This window comes from Patiria miniata, unplaced genomic scaffold (genome assembly GCF_015706575.1).
Source record: "Patiria miniata isolate m_02_andy unplaced genomic scaffold, ASM1570657v1 HiC_scaffold_3, whole genome shotgun sequence".
NCBI classification, from domain to species: domain Eukaryota; kingdom Metazoa; phylum Echinodermata; class Asteroidea; order Valvatida; family Asterinidae; genus Patiria; species Patiria miniata.
In genome coordinates, this window is record NW_024037069.1 from 1,764,011 (window position 1) to 1,780,527 (window position 16,517).

A 16,517-nucleotide genomic window follows, 5' to 3' on the forward strand; every position below is an offset into this window, starting at 1 on the left:
AAAGGCGACAGCTTTTTCCCAAATGCTAATCATTACCTTCAGGGTTAATGTTTGGTAGGAACCACTTCATCAAAATATATATATATTGTTACTGTTGTAATTAATAAGGGACGAGAGCCAGCATTGTTTTCTTCAATTTACGGTTACTGCTAAACATCAAGGTTTGCCCGAACACACTCGGCAAAAAACGCAGTTTTTTTTACATAATGGCAAGGTCTTTAAGTTCAAATTGCAATATTTGGCAATACTTTTCTACTCTATAAATACATATTTTTCTAGTCTCCCTTTTCTGAAGTAACATTTTTTATTTTGCTATTAAAGTATTGAGAACGAGACGATTCCATACATAGAAACCTAACTTCGACCTCGCAGACCAACCTCCGAGGGACGACAGTCGAGAAAACTACTGTCGGCACTGGCAAATCTTGAGGAAGTTCGTCTCAGCCAAACGCATCAGTCGAAATTGTGTAAAGGTAATGATTGTTTTGATCAAATCTCGGTGCTTATACTGTTGAGCAATCAGTGGACCATACCATGAATCGTCGGGTGCAAGGCAGAAGTGCATAATAAAGGTATGAGCTTTACGACGCCAAAAATATAATCACTTTTTAATTGCATAAAACGGCTACAATGTTGTCCCGTGCGTATTATAAATCGTAGAAATTGTAAATTTGACTCGCGTATAAATCATAATTTGTGGAACAACTTGTGTGAATTTCCGATGAAAGTTATGTAATTTTCATAAAACACTAGCAGTTTTCTGCATATGCTATTTTGCCGGAAAGAGTTTGGTGATTATTCGTTCTTGCGTATAAGGGGGTAAGTGCCCGTACACCCTTCGGACAGGGAATTGTATTGTTCGATAAGTAATAGTCTATTTCCAATTTTACCAAAATATTTCCAAACCGTATTGCGTAAGTCCAGACTTGTTTGTCTTTGATAAAACCGTATATTAAATTAGTGGTACATTGCCCGGTTCGTAAGTAAAATCGTCAAACACGCGCGCTCACCACGGATTACTAGCGCCCATTGGATAAACGCTTGGGGTGCGTTAACTTCCGGTTCCATTCGTGCTATGCTATACACCGTGTGAAGTACACATGGTTGAAATGAGATGACGCCACACCAACGAACAGGAATTTGGACTAGAGGTTCCAAAGAGCTTAACAATACACTTATACACTATTGTAGATATTTTCTTTTACCTGAAAATGTCCGAGTTTTTTGGTCAGTGCCACTGAAACCAAAAGTATTTCTGAAGTCGAACCAGTTTGTGCCACTTCTTTAAAACTTCAGAATATTTTTTTTTATTTGGGGTTGATTTCAACAGTTCATCATTTTTTTGTATCACTCCCATTGCTGATGCTGGAATATGTTATATTTGTTTTTTGCTTTCAATACCGCAAACCCTCTTCCCCCACCAACAATTTTCGGAATTATGTATTATTTTTTTGTAGAAATACAAATACTTGCGACCCTCTATTCGCCTGGTTTCACTGTTGTCTGTCAATGTGAATCCTTTCCATCACAGTTACGCTTACCATTCGGGTCGTGTCATCATTTCACACCCTTTTAGAGAGACCTGTTTACCCTTCCAGGTGACCCACTGTATCCCCATGTAATCATCGACTGTTGCGTTGTTGTAGTAAAAGCCGTTCAGGTTGCTCTTGAAGTAATCGCCGATGGTGCTACCGCAGTAGCTGTACCACCAGCCTCCCTGGAATTTCTCAGCGCAGTTTTCCCCGTCGCGGTCATTGTCTTTATCTGGAGTTGAGAAGTACCTATAATTATGAAGGCGGAGTGAATCACCTGTGTGCATAAGAAAGGAAGGATCGTCAGACCTTGTGTAAGTATATTAATGGATGGCGAATGCTGCACGGACATTTGCAGGAAGGGATCCAGACTACTAACAAAATGACATTTCTTTTTAGGTATGGTCTCCTTTCTTTATTTTGTTTTCAACGCTGCTTGTAACCCGATTTGTGGGTTTTCTATTTTTGTTACGCTACTTATTTAAATATAGTCCATTGCATGTTAATTTGTGTGTTATGTTAATGGGCAAGCAGCCGAAGGAAGCATTTATTTGGGATGTGAGCAGAAATATATTATTGCCTACATATTCAAACAATCAGTAAAATTAATATCTTTTTTGTGTCAGTCTTTTTCTCTGTAACAATGTTAGGGCACGCCTAGTTGTACGCTCCCTGGGGAAGTTTGAGCGTGTGATTACAAACTGGGGTACGGGTGTGTAGCCTGATGATTAATTGGCAATTGGTTCCAAATAAAGTGATCCAGGGACTCGAATGCTGCAGCTCACGATTTATTTATTGGTAATTAATCGGTTATGAGTGGAAATCCGTCGATGTCAAGAGGCTCTTTGATAATCCCAGTTAGAAATAGAAATGATCAAATTATCACTCAAAATAGTATCTAAATACAAATTGGATACTGGCACAGTCAATATAAAATAATTGAAAATAATCCTGATCTCAAATCTTGAGATGATTCAAATCTCGATATATATATCTCTGTAGAAACTTCAGCATCAATCTTTGTAGTAATCATGGAAACTCTCCCTGTAAAAACTCCTCTTCAAATCCCAGAAGAAATCTCTCCAAAAATGCAGATCCAAATCCTCAGTATAAATCCCCCAGACCGGATCAAAAACCATGCGCTGCCCTCTCTCACTCTTAAAGTCCGCAATGCTAACGGACCAGCGGACCCTATATATCAACGGTACAACCTGAATCAAATGCGGACAGTTGACATTCACGAACGACGATTTTGGAAGGAGATAAACTTCTCAACAACGCTAACTTTGAGCTCGAACTTTCTCAACTTGAGTCCAAAAACAACGTGGAGAAGGAGAGAGAGAGGGGGAATTAACGCGCATGCGCGACTGGCCACATCAAAATACTGCAATGTTATCATGCACGATGAACTCTCAAAAAGTGTCTATAATACATAACAACATTGCAGTCATGAATCCAATATCCTCAATACTATTAATACAATCTTATATAGGACTCCAGGATTATGACATCTGATAAATCACATACCGCTACAAATAGATGAGAATAGCGCAGTAAAGCCAGAATTTTCTCGTAGACAACTGTGCCAGAAGAGAGGTTCAAAAGGAAAAATTCTGAATGCAAAAGGGTATTATGTACCTGCATCTCGACTCTCCGCATTAAAGTCGCTGACATATAGCTCGTACTTGCGCTCAGATGATGGGTGTATCTTAAATTTCCCATAACGAACACGGGCTTCATCCCCATCGAACGCCCTCAGAGTAATGACCAGCTCCCATCCCCAGTTATGAGTCAGACTATACAGCTTCTGGTTGCCTAGCCAGAACTCTCTGGTCATATCCCCGAACCCTTCGGCGTACTCCTGCCAGGTTCGATTGAAGCTCACCGAGCCGTCCAGGCGTCTCTGAAAAACCTGTAAAAAAAGATACAAACAAATATAATTAGCGGCGGCGGAACGGTTTTCAAACTGGGGGCATCAGCAAACGTATATAGCATTTTTTCTCTTTTCGCTTTTCCGCTTGGAAAAGCATTTTTTCTGTTCTGTTTTTTTTTCTATTGTTTCTGTTCTCAATGTTTTTCCTTTTTCTTTTTTTTGTTGCTTTTTTGCCATCAGCGAAAAAGCCATTGTTTTTGTTCTGATTTTTGGCTTTTCCGCATAGTTGCGGAAAGCCTTTCTTTTTGTTCTGGTTTTCTTTTGGCTTTCCCGCAAAAGCGGAAAAGCCTTTCTTTTTGTTCTAATTTATTCTCTTTTTTCCTCTTCTTCCTCTTCTCTTCTTCTCCTTCTGCTTCTTCTGCTTCTTCTTCTTCTTCGTCTTTTTGTCGCCTAAATCCCATAGACTTTGTACACGTTTTTCTCAGTGCCACTTTTGACATTTATCTTTGTCATACATCATTCAAAGTTAGCATAGTCAAAGTCCTTATAGCAGAGATGTGCCCCGAAGAGTGACGTTATGATGACGTCATCATGAGTCACGTGACGTCATCACAAACGTGCATATTTTGAAGTCATATATCTACAGAACTGTAAGTCCGATTGGGTTGAAACTCGGTATGTTGATAGACCGGGATGTGATATAGATAAACATTGAGGTGACGTCATCATGACGTCATGGTGCGATTCTATAAGATTTTTTGAATTGTTGGACCTTTAAGCCATATCTCACGAACGCAACATGCAAAATTCAAAATTCTTTTTGTATTTTGTTTGTAAGGTAATATGTTTTCGCACAAAATTTTGAAAAACGTGTGATGTCATGATGTCGCTATCAAAATTGCGATTTTTGAAAACACAAATAAGGGATAGTCCGATCGTCATAAAACTTGGTGGATAGCTACATAATGGTACTGGTAAGCAAAATCTAAAATGACGTCACCATGACGTCATCGCATTTTTTTAATGATTTGTTTTAATATCTACAATTTCATTCCGCTTCCATATTTTAACACTTCCTTTCATTGGATTAACTTTAAGCTTGGTACAAACCAAGACCACAATGCAAAAATGTGCATTGACAAGTGTTATTAAGATGACGTCATCATAAGGCGTGTGGCGTTATCATAAAGATGCATTTTTTTAAGTCTCTTATTTATTAAGCTATCAGTCCATATGGGTCAAAATTGCGTACGAAAGTAGCTCGACACGTCTGATTTAATGTGGATTTATTTCCTTTTGACGATAATATATATCTTACAGGCACTACATGCTAAATTTAAAAATTCTTGTACCGTATACTTTAAAACGTTGTACATGTATAGTCTGTGGCGTGTTATAGATAAAAAATAATCATAATGCGCAAAAGCCCTATGTTCTGTTGCAAACAGACATAGATCTCTAGTTGGCTGTTTAAACGGCCTTTGTTTCGTTAACATTTTTATTTTTGGCTTTTTCGCGATTTTGCGAAAAAGCCTTTCTTTCTGTTCTCATTTTTTTTTTCATCTTTCTTCTTTTTGTCGCCTAAACCCCATAGACTTTGTGCACTTTTTTTTCTGGCCTCCACTTTTGGCATTAATCTTTGTCATACATCGTTCTAAGTTTGTTTAAGCAGAGTCATCATCTACCAATGACGTCATGCAATCTTCGAGCGCCCTCTAGCGACAGGTTGAACATTTGCAAAAATGTATTTTGAATAGATGTCTGTGGCGAAGTTTGTCGGAATCGCCTAAATATTGGTGTATATGATGACCTTGACCCACTTAAGATGTGTGCGAAGTTTTAGGCCATGACGTCATCAGACCGGAAGTTCCGTTGAAAAGACCTTTTCTTTTTCAAAAATTGCTAACAAATCAATCCGTACAGATATAATATTGAATTGCCCATTAAATGATACCGTAAACATTTGCCAAGACATTGCCAAGTTCCAAGCTTGTAAAATTGTCCACACAGTTGACGCGACGTCGGCAAAAATACCCTTACGCAAGTTGCGATAGAGAGCTGTAAAACATGCACAGGACTTCCACAATATGTATAGCACCTGCACGGACGTTGTACATACGCACATACATCGTATGTCAGTCAGCCCGCAGCGAACGTGTTGCTGAGGTCAAATCCTGTCCACAGTGACCGTTTTAGCCGATTTTCGGCTAACTTTGACAGATTTTATGTTCATGCATAGTCAGGGACGTATTACTGATAAAAAAATCATAATGCAGATAAGCCCTATGTTCTGTTGCAAAAAGACATAGATCTCTAGTTTTTTTTCTTCTTTTTCAGCCATTCCCCATAGCATTTGTACACGTTTTTACAGTGGAAGGCACTTTTGGCATAAAAAACAATCCGATTGACTTTATACTCGGAACACACTTATACCAGCATCTGAAGATGTGCCCCAAACATTGACGCAATTATGACGTCATCACGAGTCACGTGATGTAACTTTATATGCGATTTTTCTATTTTGACCATTTTCTAGCAGAATTTGGCTAGATCTGACAGATTGGGCTATATCTCCAGAACTACAGGTCCGATTCGGTTGAAAGTTGGTATATACCTAGACCGGGATGTCTAATAGATGAACATTAATTTGACGTCATGATGACGTCATCACGTGACATATGACGTCATATTAAATAAACATATTGTGAAGGCGTATATCTCCAGAACTGCAAGTCAGATTGGGTTGAAACTTAGCATGTACCTAAACCGGGAAGTTTTACAGATGAAAAATAAAGTGACGTCACGATGACGTCATCACGTGACATGTGACGTTATATTGAAAGAGCGTATTTTGAAGGCATATATGTACAGAACTGCAGGTCTGATTGGGTTGAAACTTGGTATGTACCTAAACCGGTATGTGTTATAGATGAACATTTAAGTGACGTCACGATGACGTAATCACATGACATGTGACGTCATATTAAATGTTGATATTTTAAAGCCCAATATCTTCAGAACCACAGGTCTGATTGGGTTGAAACTTGGTATGTACGTATTAGGTTCGACAGGCCATAGATATATGCACAAAATTTCGAAAAAGTGTGACGTCATAATGACGTCATAAAAAGTCCTTCATGACAGTTCTTGATAAAACTGTTGCCGAAACAGCTACGGGATTGTCCACAATCACAGGTATAGTTTTTCTTTCTTCTTCTTCTTCTTTTTGTTCCACTTCAAATGCCATTGACTTTGTGCACGTCTTTTCTGGCCTCCACTTTTGGCATTAATCTTTGTCACACATCATTCAAAGCTAGCATAATCATAGAATGTATAGCAAAGATGTGTCCCAAAGATTGACGTCATAGTGACGCCATCGACTTATTTATTATACATTTTTGAATATTTAATTTTTCCCACAGACTTTGTACACAGAATTTTTTTTAAAAATGTCGATTTTCAAATGGCATTTTTGACTCTTTGCCAGTAATTCATTTACACAAATCTTTGTCCAAGCAAAGACCCTAATTCAAACAACATTGTGTAATGATGACGTCATGATGACGTCATCCGGTGTTTATTGATGGGCAATTAAATTGTGACACTTTTAATATTTAAAAATGCATACGAAAAACAATCGTACGCGTCCGCAGCATTCTGTTGCTGACAAGTGGGAGAATAGGTTGAGGTCTTTATTTCATTCAGTGTGCGTGAAATCACGTGACCCTTGCCCCCGGTCCCAAAGCCAAAACCGGAAGTGGCTTATTATTTAAAAGTGGTAATAGATATTAACTTGCTTTTAACGGTGTTAGTCACTTGGCTAATAGTATTCTTCAAATCATTTACCGATGACGTCATGCAATCTTCGAGCGCCCTCTATCGACAGGTTGAAAATTTTCAAAAATGTATTTTGAATAGATGTCTATGGCGAAGTTTGTCGGAATCGCCTAAATATTAGTGAATATGATGACCTTGACCCCCTTAAAACGTGCGCAAAGTTTTAGGCGTAGGACGTCATCAGACCGGAAGTTATAATGAAAAGGTCCTTTTTCCTTTGAAAATTCCTGAAAAATCAACCATGGCAGTTTTTATATTAGTTTTTACTTTAATTGTCGACTTAAGGGTAGGTCTAAAACATTTCAAAGCTTCGAGGCAATAAGCGAACTCGGACATGCAATGCGCACGCTTAACACTTCAGGTTGACAATACCTCTGGTTTAAAACATGCACAGGACATCCTAAATGTACATGTACATACACGTAAGTTGTACATATCGTATGTCAGTCAGCCCGCAGCGCACGTGTTGCCAAGGTCAAATCCTCCCCACAGTGACCGTTTCAGCCGATTTTCGGCTAACTTTGACATATTTTATGTTCATGCATAGTCAGGGACGTATTATTGATAAAAAACAAATCATAATGCGGAAAAGCCCAATATTCTGTTGCAAACAGACATAGATCTCTGGTTTTTCTTACCTCTTGTTCTTGTCCTTCTATCTCAAATCCCCTTCTTTGCACATGTTTCATTTTAGACCCCACTTTTGACCCTTAACATACTTCGATCTTTATGAAACTTGGCACAGAGTCAGAATTTACAGTGAACTCGTGCATCGAAAGGTGACGTCATCATGACGTTATTATCGGTCACGTGATGTCATCTTAAATGTGCAAATGTTAAGACCCTAAATCTAAAGAACTATGAGTTGGATTGGGTTGAAACTCGGTATGTTGGTAGGCCGTGGAGTGTTATAGATAAAAAATTGAGGTGACGACATCATGACGTCATCGTGTGATTTTATATATTTATTTTTAAAGTTTTTGACATTTAAGCCATTTCTCACGAACGCAAATGCTAAATTCGATATTCTTTATGTTTGTTAAGCGATAGGTATATGCACAAAATTTTGAGAATGTGTGAGGTCACGATGACGTCATCAAAAATTCGATTTTGTAAAACACATATAAGGGAATGTCCGATCGTACTGAAACTTAGTGGGTTGGTAGATAAATGAACCAGTGCACATAGTCTGAAATGACGTCATCGACATTTTTTTTTACGATTTTTAAAATATTCACAATTTTATTTTGCTTGCAAAATTTAACACTTTTATTCTATTCGCTTCAAACTTGGCACAGACTAAATCCACAAAAGAATAATGAGCACCGCCGAGTACTGTTTTAATGACGTCATCATGGGTCACATGACTTCATCTTAAAAATTCAGCACGGTAAGTCTGATTGGGTTGAAACTCGGTATGTAGGTAGACCGGGATGTGTTATAGGAAAACATTGAAATGACGTTGAAATGACGTCATAATGACGTCATCATACGATTTTATATGAATTTCGAATTGTTGGACCTTTAAGCCATATCTTACGAACGCAACATGCAAAATTCAAAATTATTCTCGTATTTGGTTTGTTAGGAAATAGGTATCGACACACAATTTTGAAAGCTTGTGACGTCATCATGACGTCATCAAAAATTTTCGCAAATCCCGATAATCATAACAACAATCACCATCAGCTAATCAAGTAATCAACAATCAACATAAAAAATCAACATCTACAACAACATCAACAATCACAGTCAACTAATCATTAATCAACATCAGCATCAACATCAACAATTAACAATCAAAATCAACAATCAACATCAAGCAACATCATTAATAATCGAATCAATAATCAACATCAACAATCAACGTCAAAAATCAACAATCAACAATAAATATCAACAATAAACAACAATAATCATCAATCAACAATGCGAAAAAGCCATATGTTCTGTTAATTAAACAGACATAAACCTCTAGTTTCTTTTTGTTCTTGCCCAAATTCAATAGACTATGTACACGTTGTGTTCCCCGGGCATTTTGGACCTAAAACAAAGTTGTATTCTTATGAACTTGTCCAATGTAAAGACCCCATAGTGACATTGTGTAGCAAAGAGTGACATCACGATGACGTCATCATGGATCACGTGACGATATCTTCAATTTGCAAATTTTAACACCCTATATCTAGAGAACTGTGAGTCCGATTGGGTTGAATCTCGGTAGATATGTAGACCGGGATGTGTTATAGACAAAAAATGAAGTGACGTCATAATGACGTCATCGTATTATTTGATAACGATTTTTGAGCCATATCTCACGAACGCAATATGCTAAATTCAAAATTCTGTCGGTATTGTCTTTGCTAGTCAACAGGTACATAACAGAAAATTTTGAAAATTGTGTGACGTCATTAAGTTTCACCAAAAATGCGATTTTATTAAACACATATAAGGGAATGTCCGATCGTACTGAATCTTGGTGGGTGGGTAGATGATTCTACTTGTTAACAAATCTGAAATAACGTCACGATGATGTCATAGGTAGATTTTTACGATTTTTTTTATATTGAACATTCTATTCTGCTTCCAAATTTAACACTTTAAATCATCCGACTGGCTTCAAACTACAGACTAAAACCACAATAAAATAATGAGCAATGCCAAGTATTGTTACGATGACTATCAATTTGAATTATAATGAACCTTAAATGAAATCTAGTTGTGGCTTTTTGAAATTCAAATGGAGAATTAAGCTTGGCTATGTTCGGGACGAAATTTAAGTATCGCTGTAGGGAATTCGTGTGATTCAAGTGTTAAAACAGCCGTGAAAACCTATATTAACAAAAAATTCGGAAAAGCATATGTCCTTTGCATCGAACAGGCATAGCTCTAGTTTTGTTTTTTATCTTTTTTGGGGGGGGGGGGAGGGAGCACATCTATGCTGAAATGTCGACATATTTTTTTTTTTTTTCACTAGACACTTGGCCTCCGTAAAATCCAATAGTGTTGGGTGGGGAGTGGGGACCATCTTCCAAAATCGGGGCGCTCATCAAAACGACATAATGAAAACTGCGCATTAAATGCCCATTTTTCCGGGTGCATCGTAAGGGCTCTGAGGCACGGACTTCCCACTATTGCTTAGTGGTTACATTGCTTATCTCAGAACCCCTGTGACAAACCTTGGCCTCAAAAACCTATTTCTAAATTGTCCATTCCTCTGAGAGTTTAATTTACAATTCATCCACCACATTTGACATGTGACATAGAGCATGGTTTTAAAATAAAATAAGGAGCTTTACGCACTATGTATCCTTTCCCCGACTCCGGCTCCATGCGGCAGTAGACCTGCATATTCTGGCAGGCGTGCTGGATGGTATACACACCGCTAGTGTTATGACCAGCATCCAATATCTCTTGACAATCTCCAGGTGGCTCCGTTATGGACCAATTGCTTGATATAAAAAGAACGAAATGTACTGATGTATATCTCCAAAAAAAAAATGAAAAGGGGACAGATTCCGTTAAGCTGTCTTATGGTGAATAATGATAATTGAAAGCACAATGTTAAACCATCAGACACACTACTGAGGCAAATTGAAGGACTGTCCCCCTAAACCTTGCTTTGAGTAATGGACGACTGAAGTCGGATGCAGTTGAAAAATCATGTCAAAATTGATAGTAGTTGTTTTGTATTTTGGAGTAGTCAGGGTATCCAAGATTCACACTAAACATTTTTGTTAGGAAAAAATACCCCCAAAGTGGAAAACTGAAGAACGTTATATCACTGCCGTTGGTGGCGCAATGTGTATTTTTTTTTTCAAAGCCATGTTTTTTTCCGAAATGAGGTTTGCAAAGATTGGTAGGACACTGTTGGAGTTCTTGCGGCATATCTTTGGAATACACCCAGCTACTGAAATACATTTGGTATCATTGGAAGGCCTATGATTTGCGCTTTAACTAGAAATAATCACCAAGACAACATTTTCCCCCACAAAATCAAGAAACATTGTACCAATTATAAATGTTTATCGCTACGAAGCGTACGGAAGCCCTTTAGGGCCAGGTTCCTCTTTCTCTTTCACGGCGGTGTGTTTCTCTTTCACGGCGTTGTGTTTCTCTTTCACGACGGTGTGTTTCTCTTTCACGGCAGTGCGTTTCTCTTTCACGGTGGTGCGTTTCTTTTTCATGGTAGCTGGCCTCGTTTTCATAACGGGTAACTCGCGGCCACTACTTATTTATTTTGTAGATCCATCAAATTGTGTAATCCCTTTAGTTCTAAACGACACCTATGTGAAAGGATTCTTAATGTATTGCTTATAATTACGGAAGACGGGGAGTGTCATTCAATAAGGGATGCATATATATTTTTTTTAAAAGCGCCAACATTATTGTGTACAATAATCTGGCTGGCGGTCGCCACATAACATGTGGCAGCCGCCACTTAATATCTTGCGGCCGCCACTTTATATATGCTTGTTGGTGTATGCTGCGTAAATAATGTACACAATACTGGATGGGTGCTCTGACATTGAAGGATGTTGGCGATTACACAGGAGACCCTCTAGACAGGCCAGTTTTCTGTAGATTCCTTGTTTTTGTCAGTTACTTGCCGCGGAAACCTAAACTATTTCTGAAGTCAAACCGGTTTGTGCCACTTCTTTAAAACATAATACCTATGTATTAAACAAAACGCGCAATTATAAGAACAAAATTTTTTTTCGGGGGGGGGGGGTGATTTGTTTGCAGAAAACACAAATACCTTAAGTTCATTTGTCTGTCAATGTGAATTACCTCCATTACGGTTACGCTTACCATTTGGATCGTGTCATCATTTCACACCCTTTTAGAGAGACCTGTTTACCCTTCCATGTGACCCACTGTATGCCCATGTAATCATCGACTGTTGCGTTGTTGTAGTACAAGCCGTTCAGGTTGCTCTGGAACCAGTCACTGATGTCGCTACCGCAGCCGTCGAGCCACCAGCCTCCGTGGAATTTCTCAGCGCAGTTTTCCCGATCGTTGTCATGGTCTTTATCTCGAGTTGAGAAGCGTTTAAATGTTTGACGCCCGAGTGAGTCACCTGTGTGCAATCAGAAAGGGTGACGGATGCTGCATGAACATTGTCATGAAGGGACTGCTTATCAATATCGCATTTAAATGGATTCCTTTCTTCTTATTTAAAATTAATGTTCAGACATGGTCTGCTTTCCTTATTTATCATGGTTATCTAGCTATATCTGTTCATAATTCCAATACTGGTGAAATGCTGCATGGGCATCGAACAAACTAATCGACAGCTTCAACGCTGCTTCTAGCCTGTCTTGTGCTTTTCTATCGGCCGGGTATTTTCAAAATCTTCCCGTAAACCTCCCCAACTAAAAGATTGCTACGGATCTTTAACATATTCCATTGAATGTACAGTCGTCTTAGACAAGCGGCCGGATTAATTTGAGTATTAATTTGAGATGGACGCAGGAACAGATTATTGTCTGCAGATTCAGACATGCATAATCATTTTTATTTTTTTTGTTTGGGGGGGGGATCATTTTGATAGTAATTGGATGAGAGCAGCGCAGTTAAACCAGAATTGTATCAAAGACAGCAGTGCAAGACATGATGTGTGAAAGGAGAAGTCTCAAAGTGAAGGATAATGAAATTAGGATGATTCTGCATACCTGCATCTCCACTCTCTTCACTAAAGCCATCGACAATAAGCGTGTATGTGTACTCCGGTGCGAATACGTGGAAGTATTTATAACGAATATGGGCTTCTTCCCCACTGAACGCCCTGAGAGTGATGACCAACTCCCGCCCTCCGTTACGAGTCAGACTGCGCAGCTTCTGGTTACCCAGCCAGAACTCTCCGGTCAGATTCCCGAATCCCTCAGCGTACTCCTGCCAGGTTCGGTTGAAGCTCACCGAGCCGTCCAGGCGTCTCTGAAACACCTGTCAGAAACGATATGAGTGACGGTAAAACTGGGACACGTTTACCACCACCGCGTTACCATGGCAATGTTTGGGTCGAACATTTGTAGCGAATCAACGCTGTGCTCAGCAAAACCCAAAAGGTTTTCTTTACTGACGTACCTGTGTTTCAGAACACACGTCCAAGAATTTTGGTGGAGTACATACTGGCCATTTCAGACATCAACGAGACAAACAGGTATCAGAGTCTTTCCGTAGTGAAATCTTTCATTTTTATTTTTTGGAAGGATATCAGGATGAACATTCTAGTTGCTTTAATCGCTTTGTCGTTTAGTAAAACTTATGGTTATGTTCAACTTACAGGAACGGATAAACCATTTAGGGGCGGATCAAGGAATTTTCGCGGGGGGGGGTCATCAGCAAAAAAATCAGAAAATGTACACAGGTATTTTTCCTCCTGACACTTGGCGGGGGGGGGGGGGGGGGGGCTGGTAACATATTTCAATAGGGGGCGCTGTTCAAATTCGACGATAATTAGCACTAGATTACAGAATGGTGTACTGTATTTTGAACAGGCAGACATTATACCAGTATAAATGTTTTTTTTGGGTGTCACAGAGGGGGGGGGGGTTCGACTTATTTTTTTGAAATTTGTATGGAAAAAAAAATTGACGGATCAGGGGGGGGTTAACCCCCCCCCCCCCCCCCCCCCTCTGGATCCGCGCACGCCATTTTTAGTTTGTACGGTGCAACTTCCGGTTTCCCGTCAGCTTAAGCGCGTGTTGGTTAATTAATCTCACTGGTTCAGTAATCATCAGTACGCGTATGCACGGTGGTTCCATTATTTTATAGCGATTGGATTGTTTTTCATTAGCACCAACAACATGACTCGGTACAATTTGGAAACACAACTGCCACAAGAATATGTTTCTTAACGTCAAATACATCTGGGGGCCAAATTGGCAAAACACCTTCCAACCATGTTTTTGTGAAATACAGCATTTTCGTCTGAGAAAAAAAAGAACTGACTTTACTCACTGTGTATCCTTTCCCCGACTCCATGCGACAGTAGACTTGCATATTCTGGCGTTTGTGCTGAATGGTATAAACACCGCTAGTGTTCTGACCAGCATCCAGGATGCCTTGACAATCTGCAGGCAGCATCGACGGCTCAGGAATGGTGCTGGCAACAAGTATCGTAGCGGTAGGAGTAGATGCGACAGGTGTCGACCAGGGATGAACTGTAGGAGTCAACTCTGGGGCGGTTTCAGTGGCTCGGAGCGTTGACTCCTCCAGTTTGCTCTCAGTGCAGTTGAACCAACCGCCGATGACCTCAGCAGTCACCTCCGGCAGCATGTCCATATACAACGGTGGATCCTGTCCCTGCATCTCAGGTGCGTAGCGGTGGTAATGACCGCCCAGTCTGACCCCTGTACAGGTGCAAGGATCACCCGGCGGCAGGACAAATCTCCCCATGCGCTGGCCGCAACCGCGTGAGTCTAGGTCGATCATTAGGGTACAGATTTGGGCTGAAACCGAACTGACTACTGCATTATTCAGTGAGAAAAATGAAGACAAAATAAACGAGTGAAAACGTCACGTGAAACCATGGTTACAGCATGGTTATTGTAGTCAGAAGGCTCATAAGTCCGAAGGCTCTTCAGTCCGAAGGTTCGAAAGTCCGAAGAGCCCATTAGTCCAAAAATAGAATAAGACTTATTAATCCAAAGGTTCGATATTCCAAATAGACGATAGGATGCGATAGTCCGAATCGACCATAAGGTTCGATAGTCCGAATGGACAATACGGTTCGTCAGTCTGACACTTCGGATTATCGGACCTCACTGTTAATTCGGACTATCGGACCTTATTGTCGATTCGGACTATTGGACCTTATAGTCTTTTCGGACTTTCCACCCTTATTGTCAGTTCGGAATGTGAGTGCGCTGCACGCGCGTATTAACCGGGATATTTTGGATTTCACGAACTGACATCCTCCAAAGTGCCGCACTTTTTAGAGCACACCCCGTACATTTTCGTTTTTACGAATTGACACCCAAGCATAATGCCGCACCGCGAAAGGGTGTCAGTTCGCGAAACACAACATATCACGGTTCTGTAAATACGCGCGCGGGAGTGTCAGTTCGTGGTGACGGTGACAAAATGAGCCCTCGGACTAATAAACCATCGGATTAATAAACCTTAGGACTATTGCATCAAATGTTCGGATTAACGAACCTTATTTCATTTTAGGACTAACGAACCCTCCTCTTAATGGAGTTTATTTGTGCATTCGGACTTTCGAACCTTCGGATTAAAGAACCTTTGGACTAATGGACCTTCGGACTATCGGGCGGCCCCGAGACCGCATACAGGGCAAGACGTGTGAGCAAGAAGTGTGAGCGGAACATGGCGGATAAGGTGCACCCAAGCCTGCTAGGAAATAGAGTTGTTGCCATGCCAAGTTTGTTTACATGTATGAGGCACAAACGTTAAAAGAAATAGTAGTCAAAGTCTGAAAACCATGCGGTAATTGAGCGTTTACGAATGCAAATTCATGACAAAAATGGGTAGATGTAGTGAAGAATGTTGCCCTTGTGAAATACTGACTCAATGGTTGTACTGCGCGTCTCTTTCCACCTAAAGAGATCTTCACGTACATCATGTGGTCGGACGTACGTTGGATTTTACGGAGTTGCCAAACAATCAAAATCTGATATTACAAGGGCATAACACACACGGCAGTAAAGCACATGTCTGCCAATACATTAGAATTATAATACTTCACCATGTCGTGAAATATTATCGTTCTTTGTTTTTAGCGCAACCAGATGGACTCTGAAAGCGCTTAACAATTAAGCTTGCTGCAATTAAGGTGCAAAGCAAACAAAATTAATCACAAGAACCACCTGTACTCTCACAGTTACCAATTTATTCCTGCTTGGTGACAAGCAATCAGGACAAAATGTCTTGCCCAAGGACACACGCATCACAAATCCAGCCCTGACTCGAACCCACAACCTGAACAATAATTACCGTGCGCCATTATGTTGGTTTGATGTTCCAGACCACGCTACTCCGCTAATTACTTACATGCCACAGACCGATATAAATACGAAATTTTATCTCGTAAATGATAAAATCCATTATACTCAACGGAAAACATTGGTTTGGTGCCGTGTTCACCAATTCAATTATTATTATCATTGAGTCCTTTGTGAGTTTGGCTGTAACGTTTTTGTTTCCGGTTTGCCCTACCTTTCGGGGTATTCCGGTAATCTTGTATTGGTATCACTACCGGAACACATGTACATGTAGCCTGTATATATCATTATTCATTGATGATTTAA

At 39.9% G+C, this 16,517-nt stretch overlaps 2 protein-coding genes across 2 annotated transcripts; both read right to left on the reverse strand.

Annotated features, from left to right (window-relative positions):
• Positions 1-1,537: 1,537 nt before the first annotated feature.
• On the reverse strand, positions 1,538-11,429 carry LOC119738058 (ficolin-1-like). The gene is made up of 4 exons (XM_038212784.1): positions 11,287-11,429; positions 10,546-10,693; positions 3,171-3,444; positions 1,538-1,809 (listed from the first exon to the last, which is right to left on the reverse strand). Exons 1-4 carry the CDS (start codon positions 11,427-11,429, stop codon positions 1,538-1,540), a joined length of 837 nt encoding a protein of 278 aa, XP_038068712.1.
• Positions 11,430-12,050: 621 nt separating this feature from the next.
• Positions 12,051-16,213, reverse strand: LOC119738059 (ficolin-2-like). The gene is made up of 4 exons (XM_038212785.1): positions 16,204-16,213; positions 14,206-14,714; positions 12,918-13,188; positions 12,051-12,322 (listed from the first exon to the last, which is right to left on the reverse strand). Exons 1-4 carry the CDS (start codon positions 16,211-16,213, stop codon positions 12,051-12,053), a joined length of 1,062 nt encoding a protein of 353 aa, XP_038068713.1.
• Between the last annotated feature and the right edge of the window lie 304 nt (positions 16,214-16,517).